At 43.9% G+C, this 22,991-nt stretch overlaps 1 protein-coding gene across 5 annotated transcripts; it reads right to left on the bottom strand.

Moving 5' to 3' along the window:
- Window positions 1-4,243: 4,243 nt before the first annotated feature.
- On the bottom strand, window positions 4,244-17,811 carry Tagln3 (transgelin 3). Of its 5 annotated transcripts, NM_001035236.1 has the most exon segments (5): window positions 4,244-4,724; window positions 6,023-6,125; window positions 15,972-16,146; window positions 17,172-17,353; window positions 17,668-17,811. In NM_001035236.1, coding segments are annotated over 4 exon segments (600 nt in total). In that variant the 5' UTR covers window positions 17,352-17,353; window positions 17,668-17,811; the 3' UTR covers window positions 4,244-4,582.
- Window positions 17,812-22,991: the final 5,180 nt, after the last annotated feature.

Below are 22,991 nucleotides of genomic sequence, written 5' to 3'. Positions count from 1 at the left end.
CTAACCATTGCAGGGATGAGAGTTCAATAGGGGGCTTTCTCCATGGTAGGCAAACACTCTACCAATGCACTACTGTACTTTAGCCCAAGTTAATTGCTCCTCTCTTTTTTTTAAGTCCAAATTCTACCAGCATTTGTGCCAGAAGCCTAGTTAGAATGCAGCATGATGTATAATGTGCAAAATACTTCATGACAGGCTTGTAGTTCTCCCATAGAATCATGCAGTGGACTCAAAAATACATTGTTGGGTTAGTTAGCTACTATGTAATATAATCTCTGTCTCTTTTCCATGTCTTTATTTACTCATTTACTGATACCAGTACAGATTAATGTATATTTAGTTCATAGCTTAGGTTCTAATCCAATTTATTTTGTAGCTCAAACAGTATCTGTTTAGGGGAGTCTCTCTCTCTCTCTCTCTCTCTCTCTCTCTCTCTCTCATTCTTGTTGTGCTCTTTGGAATATTAAATTACCCTCACAAAATGAGTTGGATTTACTGAATTTATACTTTCCAAACAATTTCTTAAAATGTATTCTAAATCCATTACATGTGTGTGCTGTAATGACTGTAATGAGACACACATGCATCAGTGTGTGTGTCTGTGTGTTTGTGTCTGTGTGTGTGTCTGTGTGTGTGTCTGTGTGTTTGTGTGTGTGTCTGTGTGTGTGTCTGTGTGTGTGTCTGTGTGTTTGTGTGTGTGTCTGTGTGTGTGTCTGTGTGTGTGTCTGTGTGTATCTGTGTGTTTGTGTCTGTGTCTGTGTGTGTGTCTGTGTGCTGTGTGTGTGTCTGTGTGCTGTGTGTGTGTCTGTGTGCTGTGTGTGTGTCTGTGTGTTTGTGTGTGTGTCTGTGTGTGTGTCTGTGTGTGTGTCTGTGTGTATCTGTGTGTTTGTGTCTGTGTCTGTGTGTGTGTCTGTGTGCTGTGTGTGTGTCTGTGTGCTGTGTGTGTGTCTGTGTGCTGTGTGTGTGTCTGTGTGTGTGTGTCTGTGTGTGTGTCTGTGTGTGTGTCTGTGTGTGTGTCTGTGTGTTTGTGTCTGTGTCTGTGTGTGTGTCTGTGTGCTGTGTGTGTGTCTGTGTGTGTGTCTGTGTGTGTGTGTCTGTGTGTGTGTCTGTGTGTGTGTCTGTGTGTTTGTGTGTGTGTCTGTGTGTGTGTCTGTGTGTGTGTCTGTGTGTGTGTCTGTGTGTGTGTCTGTGTGTGTGTGTCTGTGTGTGTGTGTGTGTGTCTGTGTGCTGTGTGTGTGTCTGTGTGTGTGTCTGTGTGTGTGTCTGTGTGTGTGTCTGTGTGTGTCTGTGTGTGTGCCGGTTAGCATAAGGCAAGCCTGAGGAATTGGTTCTTTCAAATGCTTTCACCTGTTGGACCATCTAACTGGTTCTCCCCAAAGTTTCTTAAACTTTTCTTCCAAATAAGTCCATTTTCTCAGAACATCTACCTTTCTCTTCATTTCTTCCCCTATGCCACACATGCCATAGTAGTATTTCTGGAATTTTAGTTGTTCCGTTTGTCAGATTTCTCTCCTAATTTGTTAGTATGTTTATATTTTAACAAGAATGGATTTTTTAATTTATGCATTTGCCCACAATTCCCCAGTCAAATAGTGTATTCCTGCTAATATATTTTTCTTAATGAAGTAATCATGTTTTCAAAGTTGGTCTTTATCAACGTGTGCGTCATTCTTGATCTTAAAATGTAGTAAGCAGGCCAGAGATTGCTCAGTGGATAGAAGTGTTCGTCCCAACGCCTGATAACATGAGTCCACCCTCAGAACCTCTGGGCGAAGGAGAGAACCTATTCCTAAAGGTTATTCTCTGAACTCTGCACAAATGCCTTGGCATGCACATAGTCATTTACCTTATAATAATAAATAATACCACTTAAAAATTGGTATTTCAAATTTAAATTGTCTAGATCAATGGTTCTCAACCAGCAGGTCAAACAACCTTTTCGCAAAGGTCATATTTCAGATATCAGGCATATCATATATTTACATTATGATTCAGAACAGCAGGAAAATAACAATTATCAAGTAGCAACAAAAAAATTTTTATGATTGGGATTACCACAACATAAGGAAATACATTAAAGGGTCACCACATTAGAAAGGTTGAGAACCTCTGATCTAGATAGAAAATTCCGTGTTGAAAAATATTACTTCATGTTCCAAAGGTTATGTTGAGAACTCTGAAGATTAGCCTGATCTTTTTTTTCTTATATGCAATAACTTTTACTCTTTACAAGCTCTGGGCTGGAGACACAGTTCAGTTGGCCGAGTATTTTCTAGGCAAGCATGAAGACTTGAGTTTGTTTCCCAGAGCCTTTGTTTATAGAGGTGGGGGTGGGGAAACACATGTGATCCCAAGTTCAAGTACCCTGTAGTGAGAAATCCTCTCTCATACCTGAGGTAGTCCTCTAGCCTACACACGCATCCATGCATGCATGCATGCACATGCTTTAAGACTGCTACTTTCAGTGGTCAAACATTGTACTACAATGCTGAATCTTATCACATGGCCTTGGCTCCGAACCCCTGCCCCGTATTTATAATGATTTTTAAACAGTTCTTTTCTATGGGGGAAATCCCTCTGGTAAAATCTTAATATTATTTCATCAAAAATTTCTCTCCAGCATGCCCATGATGCATAGACATTCCTGTAGGGAGAACATCTGTACACAAAATGAACTAATCGATTACATTTGCTTCCCTAATTGACTTTTCTCCCTTCTGAGATTCTAAGTCCACGACGCTTATGTGTTATTTTTAATATTTATTTCATATTACCATCTATTTGTAAATTGTTACGAGATGCATTTTCTTGGTATTCTAATTTACTAGGTGGCTCTAGGCACTCAGCCTAGCATGTCCTATTTTATTCATTTTACTTTTGTTAATTCCTATGATGGAGGGTTTTTTCCCTTCTTCATAATGGATTACTGCTTTATGTTTCCAATGTTTTCCCCTCACCACTCTTGGCATGTTTACATGTCTTATTCTAAACGATTCTCTCTGTACAAAGTAATACTGCTTCCATTCCTAGAGGGTCTCTGCTTCCTTCCATAAGCTCATATATTATCTTGACTATGAGTACAAATTAGAAAGAGCAGAAAAGTTTCTCTCCCCTAGTTCTAGAATGCCAGGCTTTCTTCCAACTGCCCCTCCCTAGTGGAGGGCATTTCCCATGCCCCCTACATCCACAGGCACACAGGAACTGTACTACCTTCCGTTCTCTCTAAGAATTCTCTCCTAGGTTTCTTTCACTTTGGAGGACCCTTCAGCTTCTGTCCCTTTTCATTTGGCAACTCCAAAGTAGGGTTTGAGGAAGGGTTGGCCACAGTCAGATGACACAATAAATAATCCTGCAGGAGCCATGAATGGATCCCCTGAATACCAAGGGGCTCCCTGGGTAGTTAAGGATCACATAGAAGTTTCTATGATATCCCAGAACTGCCAAGAACTGTTTGAAATGCTATCACCTAAATACTTGGCATGATAATATTATATAGTCTCGTTTATTGTTTACTTTTTCAAATTAGTCCATGATTCATTTTATAAATAAAGATACTTCATTTCTCTTACTAACTATATTTTTTAAAGAGTAAGATGAATTATAGAGTTTATACTCATTTTCCCTGTTAATATTTTATTCCATGGATAAATATCTTGGGAATTCATTCATATTAGGCAGCTCTCAATTTTGAGCAATCTTCAAGAATTTTAGGGTTAGGGTCCTATAAACAATGTGTAGAGAGCAAATACCACAGAGTATATCAGTCCTTGCCAATGTGGGGAGGGTTGTATAAATATCTCAGTAAATGACAACAACTCATGGACAAGGAGGAAAAGGCTGCTCATTAAGACAGTTGCTTGAGAAAAGTACCCTTCCATCCATCTAGCCACCTATCCATCCATCTATCCATTATTTCCTTGGTACCCTTACAAAAGTTCATGATGTTTTTTTCTTGCTTGCAAGGTCTAACATTATAACTATAAAACAGATGCTTAAAAAAAGTATGTCTAGGTCAAGACAGTGTAAACTTCTAAATTTAAGATCTCTAGTGGGAAAAACTATATCTAGACTTTCTGTTGAAATTACCAAGCTATATTTGATAACTACAAAAGTTTCCTCACAGTGGATCCTTTTTTTACTGTTTGTGCTAATCTCACCTTGTCTACTAACTCCTGAATGAAAAAGGAAAGGAGCCATTACAATCTGCCAAGTCTCTGACAGAGAATGAAGTTACACTCTGGGACACAGACTAATTTGTTTATTAGGTACGTTCTGTAAGTCAAGGAGAGAAATTTTTTTTGGCAAATAAATAAATAAATAATCAAACAAACTGAGATCTTAGGGCACAGGAGGTCAGCGAGAGGAAGGGCAGTCTTTGCATAGTTCTAAAGGAACAGAAGGTGGCAGCAGTAGGCAGCAGTAGGCAGCGTGGATTCTCAGCAGAAGTGCAGCACTTTGCAAGAACAGGGGACAGAAGGCTTTGAGAAAGAGAAGGTGAGAAGGTGACTACCTAATTCTTTGTCACAGACTGTGGTGCGGAACATCCGTCCTCTCTACCAGGGGGCACTCACTATACAACATCTTACATGATCTGCCTGGGCATCCCGTACCCCGTCATGCCTGCCTGGGAGGCACCCTTGTTGCTGCCCATCTGCAGGCCTATGACATTCTGTCCCTGGCGAAGTTGCTCCTCTGAAAATCCTCTCCGATTCTGCTGGGCTTTCCTGGATGGAAAGAGTGAGGTGGAATTAGGTCATGTGACTGTTTCAAATCCTTCTCAAGATAGGGTTACACAGGCTCTATCTGAAGCAATCAAACACATCCGTAGACTCTGTTCTGACCTACAACTCTACCATGAGCTATGGCTTACCCGGTCTGGGGCTGATAGGTACATTCAACTTTCCTATCCCTTATGAACCAAGATGACTCTGAGAATTTCTCATAAGAAAGAAAGAAAGTAAGAGAGAGAGAGAGAGGGAGGGAGGGAGGGAGGGAGGGAGGGAGGGAGGGAGGAAGGAAGGAAGGAAGGAAGGAAGGAAGGAAGGAAGGAAGGAAGGGAAAAAGAAAGAATTCATAGCTGGCTGCCCTTCTGGAAAACTCTCCCTCAGCTTCTCTTTTTCCCTTCAGCTTCCTTTTCAGGCTCCCTCCGTCTTCATTTCCTCACCTTCTCAGGTACCTTCTCTCACAAAACTAACTCCTTTTACAAAACATGTCATAAGTCCCATTCCACCGAGGATTGGGACCGAGGATTGATCTCTGTTTTGTTGCCCAATCAATTTAGGAATTTTCAAGGAACAATTTATATTTCCTCACCAGAGAATACCAAATTGTGGTAAAGAGCTGAACTGTAAATAAGTTTGGACCCTGAGAGATCATTTAAATAATTCTGAGACTGCGACCAGGATTTTGATGAGTTTTCAGGAGGATTTTAGGTCAGGGTCATGTAAAGGGCACAAGCTAAGTCCTATATTTCACCAGCATGAGGAAAAAAATTAGAAAGATTAATAAAGTGGATTACCAAGTAGCTGCTATAAGCATCCCTTTCATCTGCCAGCAAAGTCCTCAGTTTGCACATCTCTGTCTCTGTTCTCACTGCCAAAAAGATCACTTAAGGAAAATGTTCTAAAAGGCCCTTTCAGTAGACTGAAAGAATCATATAATTCATCACCCAGACCAGGACTCTTTTGAGAGTCAAAGAGGAAGCTATTAGCCAACCTGCTGGGTAATAGTTATAAACGGAGATGGTACTTGGCAGAGAGACATAAATTAATCATCATTAGGTACATCAAAGAAAATTAAAAAGATAAAAGAAGAAGGAAAAGAACAAGGGAGAGGGGATGCATGGAAGTAACAGGAAAACCCAAGAACCTATGCTTTTGTTGGGAGTTGTCCAGCATCAGCCTTCCTTGCTCAGTGGGCCTTGCTATGGGATGTCTTCGTTTACTTCTGTGTAGACAGCATCTGGTAGCTAAGGGGTCAGGTCCTCCCTCTGCCCTTCTATGGGAGGCAGAGAACAGCTTACCTGTGAAACCAGGACGGCTCTCCCCGGTAGCAGCCATCATCCTTGGTAACTGCAACGCTTCCCAGAGCCATCAGAGTCCTCTGCACAGCTGCCATGTCCTTCCCTGGAATTCAATTAAGAGATGAAAGCCAAGTGTGTCAGGGACAGGAATTTTGGAAGGAGGAGCTGTAACAGAGGCCACGGATGAGTACAATCAAGAGAGAATCACTAAACACTCCCAGAGTGGCCCTAATGTAAAACCTACCCTCAACCCCGTTAATTATTGAATTTACACCGTAGGGTTCTTCTCATTCAAGTGTATGTGTAATAAGCACTCTAAACATTTACAGTTCACATACAGATTCATCCCTGGCCTCATGGCTTCAGCAAGCTATGTGACCTGTCCCGGGTGATGGCCTGTAGAAGAGCACTTTCTTCATGAGTGGACAGGGAATGAGAAATTGCAGAGAAATTGGATGCTTGCAGTCATTTGGCTTGAGACCCCAGGGGCTCAGCTCTTTTATTCTATCTGGGTTAGCAGGGTCTAAAATCATCCATGTTCATCAAATGGAGTATGCACGCAGCACTGTGGTCCACAAGCAAATGGAGAAAGCAAATCACCACAGAGAGCACTCAGGACACAAGTGACAGCCCTCTATTATGTGATGCATGAAAGGAACTAATGGAGACAATAAATCACTGGCCCATGTGAGAGAGAACAGAGCCGGTGGTGGTGGTAATGAAGTTGGCTTGCGTAAGGAATGAGGACATGGTCGCAAGATTGCCCACAGTGAAGGCAGTTGAGCCTTCAAATCAGCCAGTTCCTTCCACCTTCTCTCCAATCCTTCTTTTCCAATGACTACTAAGTTTCAAACATAGAAGAGGTGCTACCTGTGTGGGTAGGCTGCAGCTTAGATGCAGATCAAAGGTCTCTGCAAAGCAGGAATGGAGGGCTGCAAACACTGAAAGGCACTGAGGGTGGGGGCGGGGAAGAAAAGGGTAGAGAGACAGAGACAGAGACAGACATAGAGAGATAGACAGAGGCAGAGAGAGAGAGAGACAGAGACAGAGACAGAGACACACAGAGACACACAGAAAATCAGAGATAGGTACACAGAGGGGGGAGGTAGTAGGATCCTGAGAAAGATTAAGAGCCAAATTCAAAGGCTCTCGTCAGACCCAGTGAGCCATCTGTGGTCTTCTTAGCATGCTTCCTCCAGCTCAACCACTGGGGAATGCAGATTTACAGCAGAAAGGCAGACAGAGAATGGAGTATGAACTGTAATGAAATCAACAATTATAGCCTTCAAGGAAGTCCTGTTCAGGATGTTCATATATTCTGAGAAGACAGGGAAGATTGTCCTTTCCTCATGAGCCACCCCCCTACCTCCCCATTGTCTAGCACTCATTGCAGGGTGATTGCCCGCAGTTTGCGGAGGTGAGGATGGCCAATAGGTATGGGGAGATGCTGTCGGTGGAAATTCTCTCAGACCCAGAAAACTGCTGGGGTGGTGGAGTTTCCATAGGAGCTGGAAGAGGAGGGATACAAGAAATACTAAGAATTTGGAGAAATGCAGAGACAAGTATTAGAACAAGTTCTCTCTTCCACAGATGAAACACCTTTCTGTACTTTGTCGCTACATAATAGGCTTTTTTTTTTTAATAAAATGCACTTGTAGTAATGGCATTCAGAAAGACATGGTGGGTGTGCTCTACACAGAGAGCTATTAAAGAGAACCTAGAAGAAAATGAATAAGTACAGGAAGTCTTAGCTAGAATCTGCCAATCAGCTCAGCTTTTACACAGAGCAGGAGGAATATAATTTTGATAGCAGGAAGGAGTGGGTCTGATGTGTACAGGATCTGCGACAATGTGGAAGGACACTTAGTAAGCCACCCATAAACATTACCCTGAACAAAGAGCTGAAATGCAAGCTTTGTTCTACCAGAGCACAAGCCTCCTTCACAAATAGCTGGAAATTACGTGAGCACAAATGAACTCGGGAAGAACTGAGCTTCAGGCAAGGGTTGGAGATCCAGGAACTGTAGAAGCATAAAATCAACAGTACCCACCCTCCTGTCATTACAGCAGACCTGCAAGCAGCTGTATGATGGAGCTGGACACATTGGAGGGAAGGAGGTCTTATCTGACAGGAACAGACCAGAAATTTTCTTTTTCTAAAGAAAGGTTGCTAAGCAAGAGATTTCATGTAAATTACGGGATAAATGCCTTAATCACATGAGATCTTAACATGACAGAGTGGAGATCAATCCTCTTCTATTTGTGGATGGCAAAGCTAACCCAAGATCTGCAAGCACACTCAAAGGCACGCAGCAAATAAATGGAGCTCCGCTCAGGCTTTTGTTGGACAGTCACTCTGCTTCACTGCCATCCCTTATGCCCCTCCCCCTTGCAAAATGGGTAGTGAACCATGTTCCTTGGCAGGAACCGGTGATCAGAGATAATGAAAGAAGGCCATTAGGAACACAGGGAATCTAACTGTGAGCATTGATCTTGGGTACCATAGGATTAAGGACACCAATCACCAAATGGTCATAAGTCATTGGGTATTTTTGTCTGAAATAATTTTGCTATATCTTCACCTGAAGAACTTAAAAAAATATTTGGGGCCTATATGCAAATCAAGTTAGTCACCAAGATTCTAAATAATTCAGTAACTAGAAATCACCTGTCTTAGCCAGCTCACAGCTGGTCCATTTGCTTGTCACGCCTGGTGTGTTTTCTGGTAGAGACATTTGTGAAGAAGTCCAAAATTCTTGGACTGATTAGATGGGAAAGAGAGCCCTTGTCCAAACTGGCCTCTTTCCAGACTAGAAACAGAGATCAAGTGAGTAGTGTTAGATGGGAAGGCAGGCGGCAGGAATCGGAGCCATTTGTAGAACCTGATTCCTGTCACCAGGCATCAAATATGTAAATGTGTTAAGGAACAGTGAGGTCAAGAATGATCTGTGCATTGTGCTGGGTATAAAATAACAAGAGCCAAACTGCTTTATTATGGCCAATCGTCTGCCTTCTTAACGCAGCTTACAAAATGATGCAAGTGCAAAAGTGGCCATTACAACTTGATTCAGAGCATAATCCCAAGCTTTTCGTCTGTTTATGGGAATGGGCAGAGGGGGCGTCTCTCCAAACTTAGTACAGGAATATTCAAGGTTTTTACCCATGAGAAATTGATTTAGAAAGCCCTAAGAGTCTTCATTATAATCAGCTAAGCTTAGTAAATATTCTACAGGTGATTCCGACCATCAGTGTGAGAAACACGCTTTATCTGGTGATTCCCAGCTAGCCTGTCAGAATAACTAAGCGTCCTAAATATCCAGATTTTGGGGTATCTCCCATGACAATCCTTACATAGCAGATGGACATAGAAGCCTCACTCTGAACATTTGGTCCTATTCAGTTTTTTTAACATCATAGTGCCTGACGCATGCTAAGAATTATGTAAAATTTGTTAAGCACTAACTCCTTCCTTTGGAGACATCTTCCACACAATCAGATGAATAAAGCTGATCGCTAGAAGCATTTTGATCCATGCTGGAAGTCTGCCTGCCCTGAAACACTTTGCTTCCTGAAAGCCATGCTGGACACTTTGGCAAATGCTTATGACTAAAGTAATTCCGCTCAATACTGTTCTCTCAAGAAAATAAGGAAATACAACTCCATAAGACAGAATATTCCAAGGCTGACCATTTTCCAAATGCAAGCATGATATGAAGGGGACAGTCCTGATGATGACCTAAGAGTGTGCCACTGACCATGAGAAAAAAAGTGACACAGGAAGAAGTTAACCTCATAATAACAGGCTGCCTGGTTTCTTTTATTTCTTTATCACGAGAAGTTAATATCAGACAAGGTTTTTATTTTAAAAGAGCTAATAGAATCTGAACAGATAACACACTGTCACGCTAATGTGACATCTTAGAAGGGGCAAAACCAGGGAGACAGTAGAAAGAGCAATGATTACCAGGGAAGATGATGGAAAAGGATGAAGGGCTGGGCCACAGAAGACTTTTAAGGTAGGAATCGTAGGCTGTGTGATGCTAGACACATGTGTCCAAACTCATAGACTGTACAACAGCAAGGGTGAGCCCTACTGTAGAGTGTGGGCCTTGGGTGATAACAATGCATCAGTCAAGGCTTAGGAATAATAACGACTGTACCATCCACATGGCCAGGATGATATGGGAAGGCTATGTGTGCATTAGGGCATGTAGAAGGTATCTGTACTTTCCTCTTAATTGTGCTGCCAACCCAAATTGAACAATGAACTCTTAAGAAAAAGGAGTTGATTGAATGATTGTGTTGTGTCATCCAGCAAGCCTTTTCAATGTCGGGCAGTGGTGGGCACTTAAGTCAGGGGTCATTGTTGCCCTGTTTTCTCTCCTTTCCTAACCCCTTCTTTGTTTCTTTTTAAAGTAGGCCTCACACTGTAGCCCAAACAGACCTCCTGCCTCAGCCTCCCAAGGGCCACTATACCAACTTTGTCCTGTAATGCTGTCTTATTACAAAAAGCAATAGCACCTCCAAAATAGCCATAAACCCCAAACTACTAATCAATAAGCCTTAGATAGTGGAGCCCAGAGTTATGCCTTGTGATGTCCCCCCTCTGAAGAAGCATTAGTGCTTATAAAATTTGAGTTTTACATGAAGACACACTAATGAGGAATTTACCCTCTTACATTTACATTCAAGATTCCTATGCATACCTTACAGAGGTCTGCACGGGGTCCTTCGTGGACATATCATAGCTATCAGTTTAGTATCTTTATGGGACTCCTCACTGGGAGAATGAGTGGATCTCTGACTCTTGTGCCTGCTTTTGGGATTCTTTTTTTCTTGTTGGGTTTCCAGGTCCAACTGCAATATAAAAGCTTTTCTTTCATCTTATTATAATAATTTGTGTTGTCCTTTTCGGTTATTAGCTCTTAGAAGCCTGTGGTTTTCTAGTGAGAGACAGAAAAGCAAGTAGATCTGGAGGGAAAGAAAGGTGGGGGAGAAACTAGGAGGAGTGGAGGGAAAGGAAACCATAATCAGATTATATTGTATGAGAAAAGAATCTATTTTCAATAAAAAGAAATCAGAAATAAGAGGATACAGGGCTAAACAGAGGTAATGGAGAAGTCACTTTAGAAAAGTAATGTAACTCTAAAAAAGTCAGTCTTAAATATTTGTTTCCTACCTACTATTTTTCATTGGTCTCGACCCAGTCTGATAACTCTTAGAAAGTGTACACACACAAGCAAACTGTAAAAGAAAAATTATCCCGTCTCCTTGAGAGACTATTGCTACAGTCCAGGGAGAAATGTCAGAATGCAGACTGAGTGTTCTCTCTGGATTTTATGGACCTTTGTTGCTTGCCTCTGGCCGGAGGGAAGAGAAGTTGTAAGGTGATGGTTCTCGAAGTGGGGCTCCCAGGCCTGCAGAAGCAGTGTCACCTACAAGTTGGTAAGAAATACAAACTCTTGGGCCTTGTTGCAGACGTAACATGTCAGAAATGTGTCTGTCAACTATACTACATGGCTGTGCTACATGCTGGAGTTTGACAATCACTGCAAAAGGAGAAGATCACAGAATACAGTCGCCAGCAGCCCTTCAGAGTAAATGCAGCTGAGGGTGCTGCATGGGAAAATGGAGGAGCAGGCATCTGTGATGGCCCTGCTGGTACCTCACAGTATCCCCAAGTCAGTTCCAGCTAGGTGAAATGTGTCTTCACTGCCTGCCATTGAGGAAGAGCCCGTGTAGTGACACCTCTTGAGAGGCTCTACACTTCACTGTAAACAACACCTTCTAGATTCCCAGGATCAGCAGAAAAGAACAGACATCACAAAACCATGTGTCCATTATCCTCTATTGCTGCAACTCTTGAGGAGAATAATTGGGTTGCTTGCTCTTTGACTACTGTCTGCTCTCAGACATTTGAGAATTCTTAACATTTGACACTAAGTGGTCCAACAAAGAGGCCCCAAAGGTCACTGCTGATGAGCTTATGGGGGCAGAAGAAAAGTCAGAATTGATCAGCGAACTAGGAATCATATATCAGGCTAGAGGTTTAATGCATTTGCTCCATTAATACATCTAGGGTTTGGGGGTGCCAGACCAATGCACCAAGCCTCTAGGCAGCTGAATGCCATAAACAGAGTCACACAACTAGGATCACTGGAAAGAAGGGCTTCAACGCATCTACTCTAAAACCCATGCTATTATCATTCTACCAAGGTCTCCTGGGTCTGAAATTGGCAGTGCAATGTGTCATAGGGAAAGATGACAAAGTCAATGAGTGGAAAAGTCAATAAAGTCACCTGCATGAATGGCTGAGATGGTGAAGGTCATCCAGGCAACCCTATCGGCCCCTAAGTGTGGCTATTAATCAAGTCCATCTTTTAAAGAGGAATCTCTGTCTTTCCAGTCCCTATCCCTTCTATTAGTTATAGAAAGGGAAGGCCAGGGACATATACTTACAGTTCAACTTAGAAGACACTGTCTGAGCATCTCTGACACATCACCTCCTTTGTTCTCCAGATCGAGTCTATGAAATAGGTTTTATTATCCCCATTTGATGCAGGGGGAAATAGAGAGCACCAAACAGGTTTGGTCCAGGCTGTCTAGTTTCACCGCACCTCCCAAGATGCTTGCTGTAGTTTTTCTGACCAAACCTCAGACCCGAATGCTCACTTTCTCTTGAGTGGTTTCTTCCTCTTCCCCACATGCACATGTGGGTTACTGTTGTTCCCTCTCTCCTCTCTCTCATTTAGTACTCATAGCAAAGACGCTGCAGGCTTGCCTGGAGTGTTCCGTCCTCTGAGTCAGCTGAAACGGCCCCACCCCTGCCCTTTATAAGCGTCTGTGACAATAGTAAAAGGAGCCTGCCAGATCATTTACTTGTTCTCCTCATAGAGGAACACTTCTCCACTCCCATTCCATTCTTTCCAATGGTCCTCATCTTTCCCCATCACCCCTAATGATGGCCACTCTGGTCCTTCCCCAGTAGGCTATGGTAACTTTGTCGAGTATCGGTCTCTATGATCAAGCTGCCGTGTGGGTTTCTTTTGGAAGAATCTCGTATCTTTATTGACCCCAGGTCTCTTCCAAACAATGTAATGGGTGATGGGTGCTTCTGGGTCCCTGCCTTTATGAGTAACTGAAGCTCAAATAAGAAGGCATTTGGCAAACATGGGCCCCTGCAGCTTTACTGGTCAGCAATACAGAAGCAGCTTGGAAAGGCACTGGCCAACAGTGGGCAAACAGAGCTGTCCTTAGGAAGCACATGCCAAGCAAAGGAAATGGGGTACTGAGAGCAGCCAAGCGTAAAATACCTGCAGAGGAGAAAGAGAAGTGTCTAGGAAAGGGGGTGGGGACTCACAGCAACCACAGCTACCACAATTGTGGTTCAGGAGTGACTGTAAAGGGAGGATGGGATGGCATCCCCAGACAAGGAGTAGAATTGTAGGGAAAGTGTGTTGAGCTGTGCAAGTGGCTAGTCTGATGTCTGATATCTGTGTGGTACAGAGTGTGTACATCCTCACACAGACCTGTCACAAAAACACGCGCCAACCCTGCTCCGTGATTACAGTTTAGTCATCATCCAGTACAAACAGCTGCTGCAGAAGGCACCAAAGCCTCAAATGCTCAGTCCACAATCTACGCTACCAATGCCATCCCACCCACTTCTCTGTTCAAAGCAACCTGCTTTCTACTCCTACACTCTGCAGCATGGTAAACGGTTCCAGCCTGGGCTTCAGACAATGGTCCTGGGAAACATCATGTCTAAGCCAGCTTCTTCAAGATCAGCTCTCCCTGGGCCTTCCAGGAAGTCATTTGGACACTCGTACATATCTGCTTCCCTGTACTACGGTCTCTGGCCCATCCCTGCATTTTGCATAGTTCACCTAGTGTTTCTGTGACCTGCCAATCACAGCACCTTCAGAAAAATCCTCCTCATTTCCTCTAAAGTCCCGTGCTTCTCCACTGGGAGTTGGTGCAGGGTGTAGAGAATGATGACTTGTATTGCCTGTCTTACTCTCCCTAGCTAGAAGCATTATCGTATTCAGAGAGACACCTCAGGTTGCTCCAGTAATTTTTATGCACCCTAGCTTTCTTCTTCCTCCAAGAGGATCTAACACATAGGCAGGAGTGTAGAGCGCTACATAGTTTGCTCACCCAGAATTTCTGCTTTTTCTCTCTCCTCTTGTTGTGGGTACCCCCATCCCACAGTATGAAGCTCCTCTCCATGTTTTTGGGTAAAGGGAGTAAATGGGGAAGGGAGGAAGGCTGGCCCTTCAGGGAAGACAACCTCTAGACCTACTTCCCTATGTCTCCAGGGTCCTGCCTCTTACGTACTCCCTGGACAAGGTTGCTCACCAGGGTTTCTCTCATTTGCTCTAACACCTATTGGTTTCTCACAGCCTTGATTCCTCCTCCTCCATCCTCCTCTGCCTCCCTGGCATCAACAGTTAGTCACCGCTGTGGCTCAACAGCACATCCATGGTATAGAAGAAGAGAGCTAAGGCTCCTGGCCAAAGAATGCTGTGGCCTGTCGAGCACCATCTTGTGTTTTGGCACCAGAGCCTAGGGTGGAATCTCAGGTCTGTGAGTGTTCTGACAGACATACACAGCCAGGGGCAGGTAGGTGTCATTGTCTGTGGAGTGAGAGTGTGGGGGAGGGGGTTGAAAAACGTTTCCATCATAGTTCCGTGAGAAGCTCATGTGGCACTGTCCAGAGCTCTTAGCTCTGTGCTGCTAGTGATGGCAATATCAGGGAAAAGAAACTGCTACTATCTGTGGAGAGTCACCACAATTTTGACCTGGAAATCAAGCCTCAGTGAGGCCATCCCATTGAGAATTAGAGGTAGATGTCTATGAGGTCTGCTGCCGTGGCTAGCATTTCAGATATCTGAGTTTCTGAGTGACAGCTAAATACAGGACCAGTCCCCTGGCCTCGTCAGGTCTGAATACTCACCCATCGAAGAAGCTCTCTTTGAATAGAGGCTTGAGGTAATGGCCCTTAGAATATCCACACCTCTTGATCAAAATAGCATTATTCCGCTGTCACTGTCAGCAGAGCCATTTGGGTCACCACCCGGAAGATCCTGTTGGCTGCACTGTGATGACATCCAGTGACAATGAGCATGCCCATCAATCTGTCAGTTAGACAGTAGGTCTCTCTGTGCCTCAGGCAAGCCTAGTCGTGGCTGTATGGACTAATATGCACATTGTCACTAAAAGGGACTTGAAGCCTTATGACTATTCGTCACTCAAATTCTCCAGCAATATCTTCAACTCCACATCGTTTCCTCCAATAGTGGGTTGCTATCTATATATGTCCAGAGATGAGATCCAATCTAAATAGCTTTGTGAGATTCTTCTCGCCAGGTCAATTCACAAATGTGAATGAAAAGTCACTTAGTAGTCTCCCTAAGCAGAGTAAGCAGCTAGAAGATACAGTTACCATGCTCTAGATAATTGTTTAACAAAAAGATGGAGAGCTGTTTTTTTCCTCAGATTGAATGACAGAGGGAGCACCAGATGGCTTTGTCTGCAAGCCCCACTGCTGATGAGTCAGGAGAGCACTCGTTCACTCCTGTCTCCTTTCTCTTCCACTAAGTGTGATTTGTTATGGAAGGCTCACTAGAGGAAAACACAGTCATGTAACCAGTTCACTTCTTCTCTGTGGACACTTTCACTCACACATTTAGCCACTAGTTTGGTGAGGTTCTTGCCATATCCTCAAGACGTGTCCTTCTGTAGGACAGGACCCCTATCCCCATAAAGCATCACAAACAGGAAGGCCAACCCTGTTCCTGGGATGACAGCTGAGAATGCACTTCCCTTCCCCCAAGGAGCACAGGGAAGCCCTATAAAAGTGGCTTTTATAAGTAGAGGACAGAGAACAGAGGACGTACCAGAATGGGAGTCCAGGGGAAACAGACCTAAAGACAGAAGGGCTGTTTACCTTCCCATAGATCCACTGTTTGAAAAATGTCAGTGGTCCTGACGCCATAGACCTCGGCAGCCTTCAGGAACTGAGAGATTTGCTCCATCTGCTTAAAAGCCATCTTTGACTCTGAGATCTTGGGGATGGGTTCTTGTCCTGGTGGATATAAACTGTTTATCAGCTTGCACAGGACCTGAAGGGAGTGTGAGGACAGAGGATTAGTGTTTCCCTTTGCAATAAATGTCACAGGTCAGAAGTGAATGGTGCATCCACACACACACACACACACACACACACACACACACACACACACACACACCACAGAAGACCCCAGGGAGCCCATTCCCAGACAGTAGCTGACCACAGCAATCTTGCAGCCGGAACCCGGTTCCCTCCTTGAAAACGATAAACGATGCTGGGTGATGAGGAAATGATCTCACATTCTTAATGGAGGATGCGTTGGAGGTTCATGGGGAAACGGGAGGATTCTGATCTGCTCTCTGGGATCTGCTGTCTTCACTAACTCATCCTATGTAAGTTTGTGATGTGTCAAAGAACTGAACTGGGTCTTCTCACAGACTCTTGGAAGCGAAACCCTAGGATAACCCAACAAACTGATGGGATAGCAGTTATGTAACAGTAAATCAGAGCTTGGCAGAAAAGATGGGCTTCTTTGACTCAGCTGAGCGATCCTCCTGGAACCCAAACACACACAGTATCTGGGCAGATCAGCACTTATCAAATAAGGATTCCCTTCCTGTTCAGGGGAACTCATCTCCTCAAGAGTTCCTGAGCATCTCCCAGGGGTACAGTTTCCCCGGAGGAAGACAAGTTGCCTAGCCTGACCCCTTCCTTTGTTTCACTGTAACTAGCTGGCTCCCTTGGGGTAAGAACAGCCCAGGAAGGCTGAGGAGATCACACAGCAGCGCTAAGCTCTACTCTGCATGGAACTATCAAAAGGGTTTCAATTTTGCTTACAGCTCAGAAGGAAGCTTGATGCCCAGATGGGTGGAGAATCCTCTAAATTGGCTAGGGAATTGTGCAGAGAGCCCTCAGAATTACAGCCAGCCCTGGAGAAATAAAAGGCACACTCATCTCTCCTGGTGAGACCCAGACCTTGGCAACAGAGGATCTCTCGGGGATTCACAGGGAAAGAAAGGGTCCTAGGAGAGCTTCCCTGCCCAGCGCCCCAACAACCAATATCCTTGCCTGCCTTACCGTCCCGTCCATCAACCATTTCTGAAAATGGGTCCTGCCCGGGGGCGGGTGCTCTATATCCTCAGCACACTGCAGGATGATCCAGTCCACCAGCTTGTTCTCCAGGTCCGCGTCATATTTCTGCTCAATCTTCTCCTGCACCTCTCGGCTTAAGCCGTAGCTCGGACCCCTGTTAGCCATCTCTGGAAGAGAAGAGAGGACACGCGCGGCATCCACACAATAGCAGCCACAGGAGCCCCCGGGTTTCCTGAGAACCCGGCTGGGATGTGGCAGGGAGGCCGAACCCAGCAGCAGCAAAGCGGGCAGAAAGCCGGGCGTGGTTTAAATCAAGGAGCCAATGAAGCCAATGGGGTTTCACCTACAAACGGGAAAGAAAAGCGCAGCCACGCGCCTTGGACTGTAGAATAAAGCCCCGGCCGGCCCATGGGGGGCTGGGAACCCCCCTCCCCTCTCTGTCCTGCCTGTCAGGCAGACCAGATGATGTACATGGACTCACTAGTGAGCCTAACCCCTCAGACAGACGGTAGGGGGTGGGCGATGGTTGCTTGCTCCCGGCTCTCAGCAGCACTTTGCTAGAGGTTCCCAGAGAAGGTGGGAGAAAGGCTGTCTCAACATTCAGCCGCTGTTGGTGCGAGGATCCTGGAAGCAAGGCGCTCAGATTCGATTTTCTCACGGCTGAGGAGGGTCAAACCAGGGCTGTTGCTAAGAGCCCTCCAAAACCAGCCCTCTCCTAGTCAGGCCAGACTCCCGCTGGGAGCTTCTTTCTCTGCCGCGCAATCCTTTCTTCTCCTCTGGGAAACCTAGCATTGTAACCAAGGCCCCACACAGCAGCCTGAGGGGACCTGGGCCTCTGGGAGGGTCCATTCTGCTAAGTGCCCATCTGCCAGGAATAGCCAAATCACTTTAACCTTGCATTGAAGTGACAGTTGTTACAGGACAGGATGGAGTGGGGGTGGGGGACGCTGGAAGCTGCAACCATTTACTTAAGCTGTCAACCCAGTTTCATCCAGAAACTACCAACCCATAGAAAACCTCTGTGGCTTGGTTTGGCTCTATTCAAGGAGTAAATCTTTTAAATGTTATTTTAAACTAAAACATATTCGTAATTAAACAGAAGTCTGTCAGTACCCTAAAAGTTTTGGTAGATTGCATTCAGGGCATAGATATACATGCAGACAAAACACTCATCACGTAAAACAAAAATTTAAAATTAATATTTTTTTAAAAGGTGAAAAATCCTTAGAATCAGCAAGAAAACTGCGGCTGGAACGTCAGGTGGCTCCAGGTAACAAAGCAGTGTGCTTGCAAGGGTCTGTGGTTAGATTTTTCAGTAATTTTTAGGGTCAGTTGGCAAATTCTGTCATCTTTAGTTATCGGATTATATAAGTGAATTACATTACATAGATGAAGTATCCAAAATGAATTGCTTTTTACTTTTGTTACATTCCCAATAATCTATGTTCCTGGGGATATTTGTATCCATGTCTCTACAGAAGGTAAGCAATGAATAATAGTGTGGTCCTGTACATTTCTTCCCCACGTTGCTTTCAGAGATGCCACAGTGGCAGATTGAAACTGGTCCTGATTTGAATCCATATCCCAAGATGGTGGCAAGTACCAACAGTAAAAAGCCAGTTGTCAAGCACTTACCAGCCTCACATTGATTTGCAAGAGAATTTGAATATTTTCAGGAGGAAGAAAACCACCACATCTTGGATAAAAGGCGAGAGACTCATCTGGCTGATGTAGCTAAATTAATGTAGTGCTACTTAACTGCAGAAGCACTCACAGGTAGAGATAATGAAAGTTGGTCCTGCTACTTTGAGAGCCCCCATGGTCCGTCTGAGATCCTTGTTTTAGAAGTCTGGTGCTCAAGAGAATTATCTGACTGGTAGAAACATACTTGAGTCATCCGCTTGGTAGGTAGGAGTTAAAACCATAAACCTGGGTGATGCTGTTCAAGGAAGTAACATGAAAAGACTGCCAGGGCCAGATCTAAAGGAAAATTGTCATTACAAACTGGGCAAGGAGAGAGGAGGCCTAGGGGAATTCAGGCACCTTGTCAGTCACGGCTGTTTGAGGATAAGAAACTAAGTCCAAACTCAAAAGTGCTTGAAAGGAAGAGATTGGAGGCCCAGCAGAGGGTTTCAAGGTGGTAAATTCTATCAATAATGCCAGGCAAAGCACTGTCATGAACCAACATCCGGCAGTAAGAGGGATGGGGCTGAATCAAGGGCTTCAAAGAGAAACTGACACACAGGCTCAGACCTTGTGGTGCTTCAGGCTATGAATGAAGACTGAGTGAGCTTCATTAATTGATTAAAGAAAGCTAAGCTCTCAGTAACCCTCTGAAAATACCAGTATAAACGAGGCAAAATGGGAAATGACATGTTCCCTAAAATATATATTTAGAGTAGAAACTTGCCTACATTTTTCTAGATATAGTCTCTATCTCCTATTTTTGTCATAATTCAAGTAACTCCATTCCTGGAGATCAACACCATCTTCTGGCCTCCTCTGGCACTTAATATGCATGTGGGTACATGATTTTGCGAAGACGCACACACAGAAACATATTTTTCTTAAAAAGAGATCTTTGAAACAGTCAGTTAGCCCTCCATATATATAAAGATTCCACATCGAAGATCCAAATTAAATATATGTGTATGCACACACACACACACACACACACACACACACATAAGAAAATAAAATAAATCAAACAAACAAAAAAAACAAGACAAAAAACCCAAACTCAACTCAAAAAACACAAAAGCAAAACAAAAAGCCCTTGTCTGGACATGGCACAGCAGTGTAGTGCATGCCTATAATTCCAAGATTAGAAGGTTGAAAGCAGGACCATGAGTTCGAGGCCATCCTGGAAAAAAAAAATAAAGGCAAGAGAGGTATTTTGTTTTGAAAATGTAATTTTCCCCTTATTGTCCCTTAAGAAATATAGCATAAGAAATATTTATATTTGTCTTTGCACTGTATTCTAAATACTCTAGAAATCAAGTGTTTTAGGCGCTGCACGCATGGGCTCTAACCAAATCCTACTCCACACGAGGGACTTCAGCATTTTGTAATTTTGACAGCCTCGACGGGCACTGGAACTAGTTCTGACACAGCAATGGCTGCACCTAGCATGCACTTGTTCCTTTTTCTTTGTTTAATGAGTTTTTGCTCCTTTTCTTCCATTTTGTTTTGAGACAAGGTTTCTCTGTGTAGCCCTGGTTATCTTAGAACCCACTCACTCTGCAGAACAGGCTGGCCTTGAACTCAGAGATCCATCTGCTTCTGCTTCTCAAGTGCTGGAATTAAAGGTGAGCACCACACACTTCTCCAAATGTTCCAAATCCAGGGACTCACTATAGGGATTGTCCTGGGAATGAGAACCCTCTTTTAGCTCTATCACTATGCCTTATAAATCAGCCTTGCTCAGAGCTCCTTTAAATATTTTTATTGGCTGATAAGGAACTTGCATACCCTAAAACCACAAAACTGGAAACCATAATAGATAATCAAAAGACCAGTTTGATTTAAAAAAAAAAGCCAAAGTAATAGGAAATAACAACAAAAAATTCTACAAAAATATCACTGAATCATTGAGTTTGTTTTGTATTGGCCGTCTACACTGGGCTCGCTCGGGGCCTATATCTAAGTGTGGTTTATATACCCTGTAAGATTCCATTGGGGAAAAACTACACTTTCCTTTGCAGGCAGCTGTCAATTGGAGACAGCTTCTTGGTTAGGGATGAGGACTCCTGTTCACTCCCATTCCAACCCTCTCAGTGCAGAGACCCTGCGTGGCTTGAATACGTGCAGGCCCTGTGTATGCTACCCTTGTCTCTGTGAGTTCTTATGTAAGTCGGTCCTATTTTGTCTAAAGGTACTATGTAGTAGGACCTTAGTAGGTTTGTTTTCCTAGTGTCATCTGTTGGTTCTTGCTGTTACAGTCTCTCTACCTCCTCTCCAAATAGTACCCTGAAGGGAGGGGTTTGATGAAGATTTAGGACTAGCTGTTCCCAAATCTCTCTCTGTATATTACCCAGACGTGGGTCTCTGTGTTAGTTCCTATCTACTCTAAATGATGGCTGAGCACTTATCAGTGGAATAAGTTATTAGGAGTTATTATTAGTGGAATGTTATTAGGAGTCCCTTATTGCTCTTCCTTTAGCAGAACAATAGTTTGGTTTTCCCATAGGCCTATGGCTTATCTAGCCTAAGGTTCTTGACCACTGACCTGTGTTAGGTATGGGTTCCATCTCTTAAAAGTGGGCCCTTCAGCCAACCAGAGTGATTGGCTTCTTCCACATCTGTGCCACTGTTACCTCAGTGCATCTTGCAGGCAGGTCATGTGGATCACAGGGTTGGTACCTTTCTTGTGTGGTAATGTGAAGAATACACTCATTACTTCAGTACTATGGACGCCAGTCATTAGGGGTGAAAGCTTTAGACACCAGCTCAACCTCTCTGTTCAATGAGATATGCAAGCATTGTCTTTAGCAGTAGGACTGTACCATGGGTTTGTGGAATAGCCTTGGCAATAGCCTGAGTTGTTTAAGCGTTTCCATGGTGACCCTGTGGCCAAAAGTTCAATTCAATGTAACTGGAAGTTTCACTTGATGGTGAAAATATCAATTTAATCTCATTTGAATTCTGTGATGTTAACTCCTGCCAAACTAAATAAGGCTTTCCTTTTGTTAAAACAAACAAACAAACAAACAAACAAACAAACAAACAAAAAAACTAGGGGGAAGGCACTGAATATCTACATAAACATGAAAAAATACCAGTCCAATCTGAGGTCTTCCTGTTAGGAAATCATAGGTCCTTTGGTTTTAAAAGCCTCACCACTTCCTTGCTTCCTTTTTCCTATAGCATTATGGGTTGGTGACCATCAGTTCCTCACGGGACTATGTTCCACGCAGAAGACAAAAACCAGGAAGCTAGCCTCCTGCCCATCACTATTCTAAATGTGTTGTGCTTCTTTACTAGATATGTTATGTAGGTTTATACCATTTTGAGACTTGGAAGTAAGGCACAATGGGCAAAACTGCTGTTGCAGGCTTAGTACATGTGCTGGGATGTAGCTAAGCTCCACTTTGTACTTTGAACACATCAACTGCATCAACACAGGCAATGGGTCACTCACCTTATGGAATGCAGCCCAGAGCTCCAATCCCTACCTTAACTGCTATGTAGCATTGACAATGTTGACTCTCCCACCTCCTTACTTCAACCCCAGAAAACTCTAAGTGGGGAGGGAGGACTTTGTCCCCTTCATTTTCCAATACTCTTCATGTTTAGCAGTATCTAACCAAAGGGGTCCCCAAATGGTCCTTTTCTAGCTCGGAGTAACAAGGCCAAGAGGATTCACTTTTTTCCTCCTGATTTTCTCTGGGATAAGTAGTAGTCATGGATTAGTTTAATGTGTGTGCATCAGAGGCCCCTGAGACCACCTCAGGTGTGCAGGCTTGTGAGAATGCACAGGACTCACCATACAGTTCTTTCACTACTGATTTATTAGAGTGAACGGATCCAAACCAGAGTGAGCAAAGGAAAAAGGCACATGGGGTGAAGCCCAGGGAAACTGGGGGTAAGCTTCCAAGAATCCACACTGAAGTCACACAGGCCAAAACTGGGTCTCCAGCAAAGAGCTCTAACAGCTCATGTGATAGCATCCACAAGAAAGCTTGTTAAGAGGCGGTACCAAGGGGTTTTACTGGACTATTCAGAGGTAATCTCTGATCCACATATATCAACATTCTGGGCACCAGGGAAGAAAGCCAGGTTAAGCATAAACCAGTGTTTGCAGAG

This window comes from Rattus norvegicus, chromosome 11 (genome assembly GCF_021556685.1).
Source record: "Rattus norvegicus strain SHRSP/BbbUtx chromosome 11, alternate assembly SHRSP_T2T, whole genome shotgun sequence".
Classification (NCBI taxonomy): Eukaryota; Metazoa; Chordata; class Mammalia; order Rodentia; family Muridae; genus Rattus; species Rattus norvegicus.
This window is presented reverse-complemented; position numbering and strand designations above follow the sequence as displayed.